This window comes from Schistocerca americana, chromosome 7 (genome assembly GCF_021461395.2).
Source record: "Schistocerca americana isolate TAMUIC-IGC-003095 chromosome 7, iqSchAmer2.1, whole genome shotgun sequence".
Taxonomy (NCBI): domain Eukaryota; kingdom Metazoa; phylum Arthropoda; class Insecta; order Orthoptera; family Acrididae; genus Schistocerca; species Schistocerca americana.
In genome coordinates, this window is record NC_060125.1 from 311,465,165 (window position 1) to 311,481,643 (window position 16,479).

The 16,479-nt window shown below is 38.4% G+C and overlaps 1 protein-coding gene across 1 annotated transcript in view; it reads left to right on the top strand.

Moving 5' to 3' along the window:
- LOC124621841 (myotubularin-related protein 13) overlaps positions 1–16,479 on the top strand; it is a 232,503-nt gene that overhangs the window by 122,332 nt on the left and 93,692 nt on the right. The window contains exons 19-21 of the mRNA XM_047147285.1: positions 4,375–4,547; positions 11,572–11,759; positions 14,374–14,584. Of these exons, the coding sequence (XP_047003241.1) occupies positions 4,375–4,547; positions 11,572–11,759; positions 14,374–14,584 (572 nt within the window). The remainder of the gene's footprint in view (positions 1–4,374; positions 4,548–11,571; positions 11,760–14,373; positions 14,585–16,479) is intronic.

The window sequence follows — 16,479 nt, forward strand, 5'->3', positions numbered from 1 at the left end:
GAAGTTGGAAAATTACTAGAGTTGTGCATTGCACGATAGAACATGTGTTGTAGCAGTCGGTATGAAGGTGATTTCCCAACTTTGAACATTAATAACCTCTAAACTGTAAAAGATAGACAAAAACAAATTACACTACTCAATTCCAGAGCTCAAGTGAGTGTTATTTGATGTGTCATACACTCCCCATTAAAAAAAAAAAAAAAAAAAAAAAAAAAAAAAAAAAAAAAAAGAAGAGAGAGAGAGAGAGAGAGACTTGAATCCAAAATGGCGGATTTAAAGATGGCGGCCATGAACATCATTTCGGCCCCACGTCAAACATGTGTTCCCATCTTCGCATTTCAATTTTCCCTTTAATCTTCCAACTAATGAAGCTGTCCAAAGACTTTTTACTCGCCCTGTACTTTCCTGAAAAAGCTTTTAGAGTACAGAAAAATGTTATCCAAGCAATGATGTAAACCCACAACTTTTTGAGGGTAACTGAATCGTGTGTCAACATGAAACCAGTTTCGGAGCAAGTTACATGTTACCTAGTTACAGACAAAAACAATATAAAAAAACTCCACTTATATGGACATTAAATTTATAAAATTGGAAGTGGAAGTATGGACCTAACTCCATAAAATACTGGAGTAGACCTGGAAAAATACCTGAAATATAAATGCTATCATGATTCACGTTCAGAAAGTAAGAGTACTATGACCATATCAGACTGCACTTGACAGGTGGTTTTTTTTTTTTTTTTTTTTTTTTTTTTTTTTCGTGTTGGCAATACAGAGTGGTAGTGGGGAATCCCTTAATCACAGTGAGCATTGCAGTAACTCAGTACTTGATAAACTCATGTTGTGTCCAGTTGGATGAAAGATGTCGTTCAGCAATCCCTCCTAGTGCAAGTCATGTGCTTTGATCTGCTTCCTACTTGCAGAAGGAATAAAACATACAGATCTTCTTTCAAGAAACAAAAGTTTACGGTGAGAAGTTTTGAACAGAATGAGTGTGTTTAAATGGTGTAGGGAGTTTAGTGGAGGGAGAACAAATGTACGTGACAAACAGACTGATTGATTGCTTTTTGACTAACGAGTTGGTGTAAAAAAAATCGAGGAAACTGCTCATGAAGATGACCATTTGGCAGTGGATGAAATTTCTGTGATATTTCCACAACTCACCAGAATTCTCTTAACGAGACAGTCACACAAATGTTGGGATACTGGAAACTGTGCACAAGATGGTTCCCAAAAAAGTTGACAGAGCAGAACAAGAAAAATCAGGTTGGTAGTGCTCATGTGTTTTCTCAAGTGACTCAAATTGGAATGTGAGGATTTTTCTGAGCATTATTGTGACTGGAGATGAAACTTGGGTGGCTCATTGCATGCCTGAGACAAAATGACAGTCATCACAGTGGCATGCGACAAATTCCCCATCAGCCAAAAATTCAGAACCACAACTGTGGACAAAAAGTCAAGGCATAATTCTCTTGGGACCAAGAAGACATTTTTGCCTTTGTGGGGAGGGGGAGGGGGTAGACCATCAATGCACAACAGTTTTGTGAGACTCTAAAAACACTCAAAAGGGAGCATTCAAAATGAAAGGATGGAAATGCTGACAAGAGGAGTGTGCTTGTTGCATGAAAGTGCCCGTCTTCACCCAACCCTAACCACCAACGCCCTCTTCAACTCATTTGGTTGGGATGTTTTGAACTCCCGGCGTCCTCATATTTCCCCTGACTTGGTGCCTTCAGACTATCATCTTTGCACCACCCTGAAGGCACACATGAGTGGAATTAAATTTTCAGCTGACAAACGGGTGCAAAAGGGTCCTGAAATTGAGAAAGACACTAGTGGGATAGTTCTTAGAGGAGGGCATAAAGAAGCTTGTGCTACAACTCACCACACATGTTAAACTGGATAGTGATTCCAGAATGAGATTTTCACTCTGCAGCGGAGTGTGCGCTGATATGAAACTTCCTGGCAGATTAAAACTGTGTGCCCGACCGAGACTCGAACTCGGGACCTTTGCCTTTCGCGGGCAAGTGCTCTACCATCTGAGCTACCGAAGCACGACTCACGCCCGGTACTCACAGCTTTACTTCTGCCAGTACCTCGTCTCCTACCTTCCAAACTTTACAGAAGCTCTCCTGCGAACCTTGCAGAACTAGCACTCCTGAAAGAAAGGATATTGCGGAGACATGGCTTAGCCACAGCCTGGGGGATGTTTCCAGAATGAGATTTTCACTCTGCAGCGGAGTGTGCGCTGATATGAAACTTCCTGGCAGATTAAAACTGTGTGCCCGACCGAGACTCGAACTCGGGACCTTTGCCTTTCGCGGGCAAGTGCTCTACCAACTGAGCTACCGAAGCACGACTCACGCCCGGTACTCACAGCTTTACTTCTGCCAGTACCTCGTCTCCTACCTTCCAAACTTTACAGAAGCTCTCCTGCGAACCTTGCAGAACTAGCACTCCTGAAAGAAAGGATATTGCGGAGACATGGCTTAGCCACAGCCTGGGGGATGTTTCCAGAATGAGATTTTCACTCTGCAGCGGAGTGTGCGCTGATATGAAACTTCCTGGCAGATTAAAACTGTGTGCCCGACCGAGACTCGAACTCGGGACCTTTGCCTTTCGCGGGCAAGTGCTCTACCATCTGAGCTACCGAAGCACGACTCACGCCCGGTACTCACAGCTTTACTTCTGCCAGTACCTCGTCTCCTACCTTCCAGACTTTACAGAAGCTCTCCTGCGAACCTTGCAGAACTAGCACTCCTGAAAGAAAGGATATTGCGGAGACATGGCTTAGCCACAGCCTGGGGGATGTTTCCAGAATGAGATTTTCACTCTGCAGCGGAGTGTGCGCTGATATGAAACTTCCTGGCAGATTAAAACTGTGTGCCCGACCGAGACTCGAACTCGGGACCTTTGCCTTTCGCGGGCAAGTGCTCTACCATCTGCAAGGTTCGCAGGAGAGCTTCTGTAAAGTTTGGAAGGTAGGAGACGAGGTACTGGCAGAAGTAAAGCTGTGAGTACCGGGCGTGAGTCGTGCTTCGGTAGCTCAGATGGTAGAGCACTTGCCCGCGAAAGGCAAAGGTCCCGAGTTCGAGTCTCGGTCGGGCACACAGTTTTAATCTGCCAGGAAGTTTCATATTTGGATAGTGATTATTTGGAAAGACATTCAACAAGTGTGTCAACAATATCATGTAATTTTGTTTCAAATAGACTTTATCTAAAAAGAAAAATTTAAAAAAAGTAAATCTAGCACTCTTACTTTCTGAACATGCATCGTATAATGTAGAAGATTTTTTGAATGACATGTGAAACAGTGTTCCTCTGAGAAAGTAGCACCATATCAATTATATCTTTAGGTTAAATCAAACGATGGAAAGTCCAGGATGGAAGAACAACAATATGGAAAGATTGCTATTCACCACATAGAGGAGAAGCTGAGTCACAGCAAGCCCAATGCGCACACACACACACACACACACACACACACACACACACACACAGGCACATATGTGTGTGGCTCTGTCTCCAAGTGCTAAGATCCAATTTGTGATATCTCTGAAAAGTAACAGTTGTGCAAGTCTAAGACAAAAATGTTTTGATGTGTCCTACTGCTTGACAGTTGTCCTGTAGTATGTAAAGGTGTGCAAATTCGTTCTCGTGCTTTTCGAAAAATAATATGTTATTGAAGGTGTGCCATTTTTGCAAGAACATAGTTATGGTTTTGTTTAATGTCCAAACCTGTTTTACCACAGTTGTGATGTCCTCAGTGTTTTTTTTTTTCCTTTTATAGATCTTAAAAATTGTCATCTGCAACACAGGGATGCTGTACAGCAATGGTAAGCCTAGAAAGGGCCTTATGCCTTAATTTTATGGGAATTTATGATTTGTTAAAGGTTGTAATCTTAAAGGAAATTTAATTCATACGTTGCCATAACATACCTGTGTTGCAGGTGGCATGGCGTATTAATTTATACCTGTGGCTGGTTATGAAACAGTGCTCGCAAAAGGGTCAACCAACTATAATTTGTTGTTATTCATGTTCATTTCTAGTAAATAATGACTTTTATAAAAGATTAAAAGATTCCTTGGCACCAGGGAAGGTGTGTGAGAAATACAGGATACTGTATACCACTGGAACATTACATAACTGCCCTCAGTAGTGTACATTTTATGCAAAGGGAGTAGTTTGTTCTATGTTTTTTGAAGAATATTTGTAGTACTATTTATCTTAGAGTTGTGCATTGTCTCTGACTCTAATATCCTACCTTATTATGGACAAAATATAAGTAAAAATATAATGGTCTGTAAAATACTAGTGTTAAAGATGATTAATTTAGACAGGTGGCTGTTAAAAACCTTTTTCTTTTATCTTCAGCTTGTCAAGGTTGCATTTGATGAGGAAGTGACACCTGAAAATATTGAAGCTTTTCGGAAGATGGTGCATAGGCTTCGTCACCCAGCTCACATACTGCATCATTTTGCATTTACTGGCCAAGTTGTTCCTCAAACTCCATTGCATAAAGGAAAAGAGAAAAATGCCACTCTGAAGTAAGTATAGATGATGCATCTTGCCAAATTTTAGCACAGATACTGTTTTGTAGGCAAAATTATTTTATCTTAAATGCAGTAACAGTCAAAGAAGAACATATTGTTTATGACTTTAAAGAATGTACCTAAGATCTGATTTTACACGTCTAGCATGTAGTAGATAGTGTTGTTTCTTAAGTGATAAAGTCATGAGGACACTAACGGTGAGAATGAGAGTGCTCTTAACTGGTTTATGTAAATAAATTTTTCCATTAGTTTCTGGCAGTAAATTCATGAAGTAGTTCCATTACTGTTGCAGAATCTATAGAAGTGACCGAACCTACTGAATGTTGTCATGTGTACATAGCACTGTTTTAACAAAAATTACATGCTGTGAACTTTGTGTTTTATGTTGAACTTTGCAGTCTCCTCATTCTTAATAGTCAGTGTCACATTTCACACTAATGTTTCTATCTCTATTATGAAACTTACTACATAACTTTCCCATATTTATAAAGGAATTTGCTTAGTCTCCCGAATACAAGCTATTGTAATTGTTTTCTAGACATAAACAACTTCGAACCATTAGACATTTGCTGTTGACACTACATGAATTGGTACTTTCCTTTGTAATTAACTGAGCACTAATTCATTTAAAAACATACTTCATTACAAATACAGTAAATGATGATTGCCTTCACCACTCACAAATATGGCCAGTCTCTGTTAAGGGCGACTGAGACCAAAGGACTTGATTGTTGCATGTCAACGATTGTCGTATTGTTTTCTTATCTGTACAGGTTCCAAGCAAGCTACTACAGCCACACAGAACACTTTTATCACTGTGAGCAGGGATTTAGCTGTACAGATAAATACCTTTTATTATAATATTAAAAAATTACAGAATTAATAAAATGGAATAAAATTTTCACACTTAAAGTTAATTTGTCTGCCTAGAATAATTGATGTGTGTATATGTTAGTCAATACTCCTGAAGAAACTGCAAAAAGGTGGGAATTTAAGGAGATGGGACCTGGATAAACTGAAAGAACCAGTGGTTGTACAGAGTTTCAGGGAGAGCATAAGGGAACAATTGACAGGAATGGGGGAAAGAAATACAGTAGAAGAAGAATGGGTAGCTTTGAGGGATGAAGTAGTGAAGGCAGCAGAGGATCAAGTAGGTAAAAAGACGAGGGCTAGTAGAAATCCTTGGGTAACAGAAGAAATATTGAATTTAATTCATGAAAGGAGAAAATATAAAAATGCAGTAAATGAAGCAGGCAAAAAGGAATACAAACGTCTCAAAAATGAGATCGACAGGAAGTGCAAAATGGCTAAGCAGGGATGGCTAGAGGACAAATGTAAGGATGTAGAGGCCTATCTCATTAGGGGTAAGATAGATACTGCCTACAGGAAAATTAGAGACCTTTGGAGAAAAGAGAGCCACTTGTATGAATATCAAGAGCTCAGATGGAAACCCAGTTGTAAGCAAAGAAGGGAAAGCAGAAAGGTGGAAGGAGTGTATAGAGGGTCTGTACAAGGGCGATGTACTTGAGGACAATATTATGGAAATGGAAGAAGATGTAGATGAAGATGAAATGGGAGATATGATACTGCCTGAAGAGTTTGACAGAGCACTGAAAGACCTGAGTCGAAACAAGGCCCCCGCAGTAGACAACATTCCATTGGAACTACTGACGGCCTTGGGAGAGCCAGTCCTGACAAAACGCTACCATCTGGTGAGCAAGATGTATGAAACAGGCGAAATACCCTCAGACTTCAAGAAGAATACAGGGTGATTCAAAAAGAATACCACAACTTCAGGAATTTAAAACTCTGCAACGACAAAAGGCAGAGCTAAGCACTATCTGTCGGCGAATTAAGGGAGCTATAAAGTTTCATTTAGTTGTACATTTGTTTGCTTGAGGCGCTGTTGACTAGGCGCCAGCGTCAGTTGATGCTAAGATGGCGACCGGTCAACAGAAAGCTTTTTGTGTTATTGAGTACGGCAGAAGTGAATCGACGACAGTTGTTCAGCGTGCATTTCGAACGAAGTATGGTGTTAAACCTCCTGATAGGTGGTGTATTAAACGTTGGTATAAACAGTTTACAGAGAATGGGTGTTTGTGCAAAGGGAAAAGTTCTGGACGGCCGAGAACGAGTGATGAAAATGTAGCACGCATCCAGCAAGCATTTGTTCGCAGCCCAGGAAAATCGACTCGCAGAGCTAGCAGAGAGCTGCAAATTCCACAATCAACTGTATGGAGAGTCCTACGAAAAAGGTTAGTTATGAAACCTTATCGTCTGAAATTTGTTCAAGCACTGTCTGCAGCTGATAAGATTAAAAGAATCGATTTCTGTGATTTTATCCTTGCTCAAATGGAAACAGATGAATCTTTCGTTTCAAAGATTGTGTTTAGTGATGAAGCAACTTTCCACACTAACGGGAAAGTCAACCGTCACAATGTCTGTATATGGGGCACTGAGAATCTGCGGGAAACAACTCAGTATGAACGTGACTCGCCTAAGGTGAACGTTTTCTGTGCCATTTCAGCCAATAAAGTTTTTGGTCCCTTTTTCTTCGAAGGTGCTACTGTAACTGAACTACAGTATCTGGAGATGTTAGAGAATTGGCTGTTCCCTCAGCTCGAACAAGAAGCACAATAATTCATATTTCAGCAGGATGGAGCGCCACCACATTGGCACTTATCTGTCCGTAACTACCTGAACGTCAACTACCCGAGGCGATGGATCGGCCGCCAGGCAGCCCGTGACAGAGCACTTCATCACTGGCCTCCAAGAAGCCCTGATCTTACCCCCTGCGATTTTTTCTTATGGCGGTATGTTAAGGATATGGTGTTTCGGCCACCTCTCCCAGCCACCATTGATGATTTGAAACGAGAAATAACAGCAGCTATCCAAACTGTTACACCTGATATGCTACAGAGAGTGTGGAACGAGTTGGAGTGTTGGGTTGATATTGCTCGTGTGTCTGGAGGGGGCCATATTGAACATCTCTGAACTTGTTTTTGAGTGAAAAAAACCTTTTTAAATACTCTTTGTAATGATGTATAACAGAAGGTTATATTATGTTTCTTTAATTAAATACACATTTTTAAAGTTGTGGTATTCTTTTTGAATCACCCTGTATAATAATTCCAATCCCAAAGGAAGCAGGTGTTGACAGATGTGAAAATTACCGAACTATCAGTTTAATAAGTCACAGCTGCAAAATACTAACATGAATTCTTTACAGACGAATGGAAAAACTAGTAGAAGCCAACCTCGGGGAAGATCAGTTTGGATTCCGTAGAAACACTGGAACACGTGAGGCAGTACTGACCTTACGACTTATCTTAGAAGAAAGATTAAGGAAAGGCAAACCTATGTTTCTAGCATTTGTAGACTTAGAGAAAGCTTTTGACAGTGTTGACTGGAATACTCTCTTTCAAATTCTAAAGGTGGCAGGGGTAAAATACAGGGAGCGAATGGTTATTTACAATTTGTACAGAAACCAGATGGCAGTTATAAGAGTCGAGGGACATGAAAGAGAAGCAGTGGTTGGGAAGGGAGTAAGACAGGGTTTTAGCCTCTCCCCGATGTTGTTCAATCTGTATATTGAGCATGCAGTAAAGGAAACAAAAGAAAAATTCGGAGTAGGTATTAAAATTCATGGAGAAGAAATAAAAACTTTGAGGTTCGCTGATGACATTGTAATTCTGTCAGAGACAGCAAAGGACTTGGAAGAGCAGTTGAATGGAATGGACAGTGTCTTGAAAGGAGGATATAAGATGAAGATCAACAAAAGCAAAACAAGGATAATGGAATGTAGTCTAATTAAGTCAGGTGATGCTGAGGGAATTAGATTAGGAAATGAGACACTTCAAGTAGTAAAGGAGTTTTGCTATTTGGGGAGCAAAATAACTGATGTTGGTCGAAGTAGAGAGGATATAAAATGTAGACTGGCAATGGCAAGGAAAGCGTTTCTGAAGAAGAGAAATTTGTTAACATGGAGTATAGATTTAAGTGTCAGGAAGTCATTTCTGAAAGTATTTGTATGGAGTGTAGCCATGTATGGAAGTGAAACATGGACGATAAATAGTTTGGACAAGAAGAGAATAGAAGCTTTCGAAATGTGGTGCTACAGAAGAATGCTGAAGATTAGATGGATAGATCACATAATTAATAAGGAAGTATTGAATAGGATTGGGGAGAAGAGGAGTTTGTGGCACAACTTGACCAGAAGAAGGGATCGGTTGGTAGGACATGTTCTGAGGCATCAAGGGATCACCAATTTAGTATTGGAGGGCAGCGTGGAGGGTAAAAATCATAGAGGGAGACCAAGAGATGAATACACTAAGCAGATTCAGAAGGATGTAGGTTGCAGTAGGTACTGGGAGATGAAAAAGCTTGCACAGGATAGAGTAGCATGGAGAGCTGCATCAAACCAGTCTCAGGACTGAAGACCACAGCAACAACTCCTTTGTCTGAGGCAGTGGATGTCAGGCTCCAACACTTTTTCATCACAGCCAAAAGTATTTTGATTTCTGGTTTATTTTGTGTGTCCATTCATAGAAAACACATTTATACTTTTCTTTTATTAAAAAGTGCACAATCTTGGGAATTATTTAAAACCAAAATTAGGTTCCAAGCAGGGTGCAAAAATGTGATATAAATGTTCTTTATCACTCCAGTAATTTTTTCAGAAATTGGAAAGTAACGTACATTAATATTGTTTGTTCTCATCTTTGTAACTTTATTACTTAAATAATTGTGTTAATGTTAACTATATGCCTTTCTCAACTACTGAAAAAAAAAAAAACAACTTCATGAATTATTGAGCAGTGAGTAGTGTAAGTAGTGTAAGTACTACTTTGCGTGGCCATTCTTGCAGAGCCAAATCATCAGAGCACCACTGCATGGGAAATTCAATATAAAAGAAAGTTTTAGTCTGAAAGGGGAAAAAAAAGCACATGTTGTTATACAAGCCTAAGCAGATGTGCTAAGTTTCATGACAATCTGAGATGCAGGGTAACAGATCCTAGAATTATTGAGTGATTTGACTTGGAATTAATTACCTTTCATTTCTGTGACTCGTTGGAACTTCAGACGAGATGGCACATTGGAATATTGAAATATAACTTTAGTTTTGGATGGTGTTTAATATATAATGATAGGTGCTGTGTTGTGCTGCTAAAAATGTAAAGTTACTATAGTGAATGTCAGTAAGGAAAAAGGAATTTTATTTGATGATATATTCATTCGAAAGACAGATTCACGTTTTTAATTTTATATAGTTTGGACCTGTTCAATTTTTGCAGAAGAAGACCAGAATCGTTTCGATGATGTGGGTGGGAAGGTGTGAAAATCCTAGAATCTAACAAGCAAAGTCAGGAGAGCAAAGCTTGGTAGCAAAAATGAAGAAATTGTGCTACCAGCCACATTATTTATTTTGAATTAAATTAAAACATTTCTGTACTTTGAACATGGTTTTCTCATCATTAAGTTTTTTATTGCACACACACATTGATAGTGTAGTTGCACTTAGTAATTACATCTTTCCAAGATTCAGTTGACGTGTATTTCCAACTTGTATTACAACACTATATTGCAGAATTGTATCACAAACTACAAGCACTGTGCAATAAGCTGTTTGCTGAATAATTTTGTGAGTTTCACTGCAGAACTGTTTGTAACTACACATAAACATTCATAGTATTTGCATAATTTGACCATTTCTTAACAAAACAACTTTGTTAATTTTGTTTGAGCAGAGATAGATATGAGGGATGAGTGAAACAAATTTAGTCAATAGGATGGGAAACAAGGATAGTTAGGGATATGCTGGATAGAGTTCAGCACTGATAGAAAAGAATCAAAAGGCGGGATAGAGAACCTCCCATGTTCTACCGATCTCAAAAGGAAAGGAAAGGAAAAGGAGAAAGTGAAAATTAAAGTATAGAAGTTAAGTGTTGGAAGTCTTTCCTGAAGGTATTTGTGTAGAGTGGAGCCTTTTACGGAAGCTAAATGTGGACGTTAAAATGGTACGAGAAGAGAATAGAAGTTTTCGAAATATGATGCCACAGAATCTGAAGATTAGGTAAGTGGGTTGAGTAACTAATCAAGAAAAAAAAGGGAGCAATTGATAAGGCACATCATGAGGTGTCAAGAAATAGTCAGTTCGGTAATAGAAAGAACTGAAAAGGGTGGGGGTAATTGTAAAGGGAGATCATGGCTTGACTATGTTAAGCAGTTAAGCAAAACTGTCAGAAAATTTAAGAGCAAGCAACATTATACAAGTGCAATATGTCTCTTGAGATTGATATTGAAGGAATTGGGGAATAACAAGGGTGGTGTGGAGACTTCGTTCCAAAAACCGTTTCCAGATATGCACCACATTGACATACTGACAAACAGAAGACAAAATATGCATGGAAGTAGGTGGAGATTTCATTGGCATGTGTGACTAAGATTTGTATCTTCTGCTAACCATCATCACAAGTTCAGAGACAAGGAGTACACTTGGTAACCATTGTTGCGAAATAAGGTATGACCAACAGGATTAATCACATTCAGAGATGTGTATCAGTGGACTGATATATTTCAGATGAAAGCTGTGCTGAAAACTTGTAACCCCTTTGTAAGCATTGTCAAAACTCTATTATGACTGACAGAGTTTACTTTGAAGTCAAATAAAGGTATTTTGTTTCTGTCTTATGTTTTTTTTTTGTATTTGTCAACACAATTTACTGAAGTCTTTAGATGCAGTGTATATTAATAAGTTATAAAGATTTAAATTTTTGATATTAAAGGATAAGAAGAGTTACAAATATAAAGGAAAATTGGTGCTCGCATTGTGAGGGTGCAGTATCTCTTCTATATTGCATTAAACACTAAATTGTGTTGTTGGAAATAATGTAGTTCTTCTTTTTATGTTATAAACTTAAGCTTTATGGCTGGCATTCAAGTTTCTATAAATTAAAAAAGTAAGAGGACTTGAATGTAAAATATTGTGGTGTTTCTCTACCAGAACAACTGTTTTCAGGGGTTTTGCAAAGAAAACATTATTGAAAACGGCGAGGAAAGCTGGATTCAAGCCAAAGGCTTCATCAAAACGGCAGAAATATGTATTCCCTAACATAAGTAATAGTAGCAAATACCTTACATCACCTGGTCGTATGAGTCTTCCAATAACAGATGCAGCTGACTTCGGTCAAGATGATGATATTTCAGGTGAGTAAACACTCTGAGAGCTATATGAGAGAAACATTTAGACTAGCACCATGTTGTATAGTGAATCTGTTAACAATATTAATTTTTGTTTGCTGCTACTAGCACATTGAAAACACCACTTTGACTCTTTTGTTGCTTGACCTTGTATTTTATCTTTCATGTGTTTCTGCTCTCAGCTGTAATAACGTAACTTTCCATAGAATATTGTTTTGTGTTGTTGGTTTAACTGATGTAATCCAAAATGTATGACTAACGTTAGATCCTGGAAAGAATGACATGTCGGTCATAATAGGGATATCATTGATTGATGGAAATGCTACACATCACACACAATTTCAACAACATATCTTGTCAGTCTGTAGATGGCTGATATCAGCCAAAACAGGTAATTTCTTGAATGAGATTTTCACTCTGCAGTGGAGTGTGCACGGATATGAAACTTCCTGGCAGATTAAAACTGTGTGCCGGACCGAGACTCGAACTCGGGACCTTTGTCTTTCGTGGGCAAGTGCTCTACCGTCTGAGGTACCAATGCATGACTCACGCCCTGTCCTCACAGCTTTACTTCCACCAGTACCTCATCTCCTACTTTCCAAACTTCACAGAAGCTCTCCTGCGAACCTGGAGAACTAGCACTCCTGGAAGAAAGGATACTGCGGAGACATGGTTTAGCCACAGCCTGGGTGATGTTTCCAGAATGAGGTTCGCGGGAGAAATTCTGTGAAGTTTGGAAAGTAGGAGATGAGGTACTGGCGGAAGTAAAGCTGTGAGGACGAGGCGTGAGTCATGCTTGGGTAGCTCAGACGGTAGAGCACTTGCCCGCGAAAGGCAAAAGTCCAGAGTTCGAGTCTCAGTCCGGCACACAGTTTTAATCTGCCAGGAAGTTTCAGGTAATTTCTTGTTGAAATATGCAATTAATTGTTTTGGTCAGTAACCCATTTTTAAAAACTATACATTCCTTATTTTGATTATGTAGAAACTGCACACAACTTGATTTATTTGCTTTCATTAAGTCTTATATTAATGAGAGGAAGGCTAGGAAAGGCGACTTACAAATGTCATTGATTATAGAAAATTCTTGTGGTGTGATTGCAAAAACAGATAGATTAGCCCTGATCACATTCACTTGTATGAGGCAACTAGATTACTGTGGTACAGTTGTGGTTATGGTGGGCTCATAGCAGTTAAATGATACTAGAACTAATAGAATGTATTGTGAAATAAACTGGAGAAGTATTGATCAGTCATTACCGTAACTTGATTAGGGTAAGAGGACAGATTGATTTCGTGACAGTATGTTGACTAAAAGTAAATTGAGTTACTCAGTATTTCTGCAAGTACTTTCCTGCTTGACTCTTAAAATGCCCATTTAGTGAAGCTGCCAGCTTGTTATAAACACCTGAGTCAGCTGCAGGTTGGTACATAGAGTTTGTTCCAATATTGTGTTATCAATTGCCAGATTTTTAAATTCAAAACTGAGGAATTAAGTTTCAAACTTGTGATATTTCAAGGTTTTTCAGCTAAACTGATGCTCCAGAAGTACATCTGCTATAAAAATCTGAGGCTTGACAATTTTTCCAGTAATAAGCTCTTGTATTTTGCTAGATGAATATTAAAGAACACCAAGCCTGAGGATGACAATTGTTTGCATTTTCTTAGTTCTTGTAATTTAACGGATGATACTGTTTATATCTTCATTCCTACGGCAAGAACCTGTCAGCCTGTTGAGAGTACATTTGTGTTAAAATCAAGGAACATTTTGATTGTTACAGGTTTTGGATGAGAGTAGGGGAGGGGATGAGGAAATCTTTTGATATTTAGGAGCAGAAAAAGATGAGATGACTGAGCATGAAATAATTCATGCAGTGGTGTGTGGGCATTGTAAACTGAGCAGTATTTATGGTTGCTGAAAATAACTTACGTGTCTTATAAATTAGACCATTCTCTCATTATTTCTAATTATACAATAACTTTGGTTTTTATTTTTTGTGTGCTTGTAATGTGTAAAGGATCTTATTTTGTTCTGGTCCACCTTCTCTTATTTGTGGCAATTATATTTAACTTGTGGAAGTTTTTCCTGGAGAGGGTAAGTTAAAAAAAATGGTAATTCATATTTCAGAAGAGTTAATCTATTGCAACAGTGTAATGGTTCTTTAGCAATAAATTATTTACTGAAAATTGGGTTTTAGTGGTCAGTAATTGCAGAAAAATGTTTAATAACTGTTTAGTGGTGATTAATATTTAAATAGTCTGAGGATCTGGTCAGTATGTATAAGCTAAATTTTTTTAATAGTATGCTAGTAGTAGTAGAAGTAGTAGTAGTAGTACAAATCACCAGCTTTCCTGCTAATTTTATCATGCTATAGTCCTTCGCAAATAGAGAGAGTATTTTAATGGTTGTCTAAGGAATTTCTTTCAGGCGACTTTTGTATGACTTATTCCATCTATCTGTTAAACATCAGGAACGAATTAAGAAAGTTTGTGTCTAAGGGAAAAGGAGGGGGGGGGGGGGGGGGGGGGTCATAGAACTATTGAATCGTGGAATCTTGCAGTAACTAATAATTTCTATTGATGACATATTTATGTATGTGCTACATAGTTTTGTGATTGACAGTTACAGATGATTTTGAGGTTCCTGGACCAGGACTGGTTCCTCCAGCACCTACTGATGCAAAAACGCTTGAGCGACTGTCAGAAAGGAGTTATGTAAGAGACTGGTATAGACTTGGGCTTTGTAGCAGTACCACAGCAAATAACAATTCCAGGCAGAGCAGTGAACCTTTCAGAATAAGCACAGTTAACAGCAGATACACCATGTGCAGAAGGTTTGTGTGTATTGCGTATTACAGAGATAAGTATATATCTCAGAAATGTTAATATGACAACTGCGTATACAAAAATTAAATATGAAAATCAGCTAACGCTTATGTGAATATTTATTGATGAAAAAGGTTGCATTCATGTGAAACGTGATAGTGACGCTATCGAAAACACATCAAACGATCATTGTTGTCTTCAGTCTGAAGACTGGTTTGACACAGTTCTGCATGCTAGTCTATTCTATGCAAGCCTCTTTATTTTTGAATAACTGCCACAACCTACATCCCTTTGAACCTGCTTACTGTATCCAACTCCCTGTACAATTTTTAATCTCCATAATTCCCTCTGTTACCAAATTAGAAATTCCTTGATGCCTCAGGATGTGTTCTATCAATTGATCCCTTCTTTTAGTCATATTGTGCTGTAAATGTTATTTTACCCCAATTTGATTCAGTATCTCCTCATTTGTGGTTTGATCAATCCATGTAATCTTAAGCACTCTTCTGTAGCACCATGTTCTGAAAGCTCGAACTGTCTTCTTCTCTGCGCTGCTTATTGCCCATGTTTTGCTTCCATACAAGCTGCTATTCAGATAAATACCTTCAGAAAAGACTTTCTTAAGCTTAAATTAATATTGGAATTAATCAAATTTATCTTTTTGAGAAACAATTTCCTTACTATTATCAGTTGGGAAATTATATCCTCTGTCTTTGACCATCATCTGTTATTTTGTTGACCAAATTACAAAATTTATCTTCTACTTGTGGTGTCTCATTTCCTAATATAATTCACTTAGCACTTTGGATTTAATTTGACCCTTCGTTTACTTTTTTGATGTTCATCTTATCTCTTTTTCAAGACACAGTCCATTTCATTTAGCTGCTCTTCTAACTGCTTTGCTATCCCTGACAGAATTACAATGTTGTCGGCAAACCTCAGAGTGTTTATTTCTTCTCCCTGAACTTGAATCTCTCTTCCAAATTTCTCCTTGGATACCTTTACTGCTTGCACAGTGTACAGATTGAATAATGTTGGGGATAGGCTACAACCCTGTCCCACTCACTTTTCAGTCACTGCTTTCATGTCTTCTGACTGTTATAACTGCAGTCTGCTTTTGGTACATTTGCAGCTAACTCTGCAAATCCTGTATTTTATCCTGCTGTCTGCAAAATTTCAAAGAACGTATTTCAGTCAACATTGTCAAAAGCTTTCTCTAAATACACAAATACTATGTATGTGTAAGTCAAGTCTACCCTTCATTAACCCTACTTTTAAGATATGCTAGAGAGTCCGTATGGCCTCATTTGTTTCTACATTTCTTTGGAACTCAAAATTGATTGTTCCCGAGGTTGCCCTCTTCAAGTCTTTTCTTACCTTTTAAGTAATTTGTGTCTGTATTTGTAACCATACCTTAGTAAACTGATAATGTGGTAAAATTTCACCCCTGTCAGCACTTTCCTTCATTGGAACTGGAGTTATCACACTCTTCAAGTCTGAGGGTATTTCACCAGTCTCATATATCTTGTGCACATGCTGTAATACCTTTGTCATGGCTGACTCACCCAAAAATCACAAAAATTCTGAGGGATTGTTGTCTCCTTTAGGAGGACTTATCTTTTTCAGTGTTCTGTCAAACCCTCGTGACAGTATCATAACTTCCTTTTGCTCGTCTATAATATTGTCATTAGGTTCATTTCCCTTGTAGAACCACTTTGGCTTGCCATGTGAGCTCTTGATATTCATACAGCTACTTATCGTTTGCCAAAATTTATTTATGGGCAACATCTACCTTTCCCGTAGTCAAGTGTGCTTCTGCAGTCTTACATTTCTCCTCTTGCCATTCTTGCTTAGCCATTTTTCACTCTCTCTCTCTCTCTCTCTTTCATTTTTTAGATGTCTG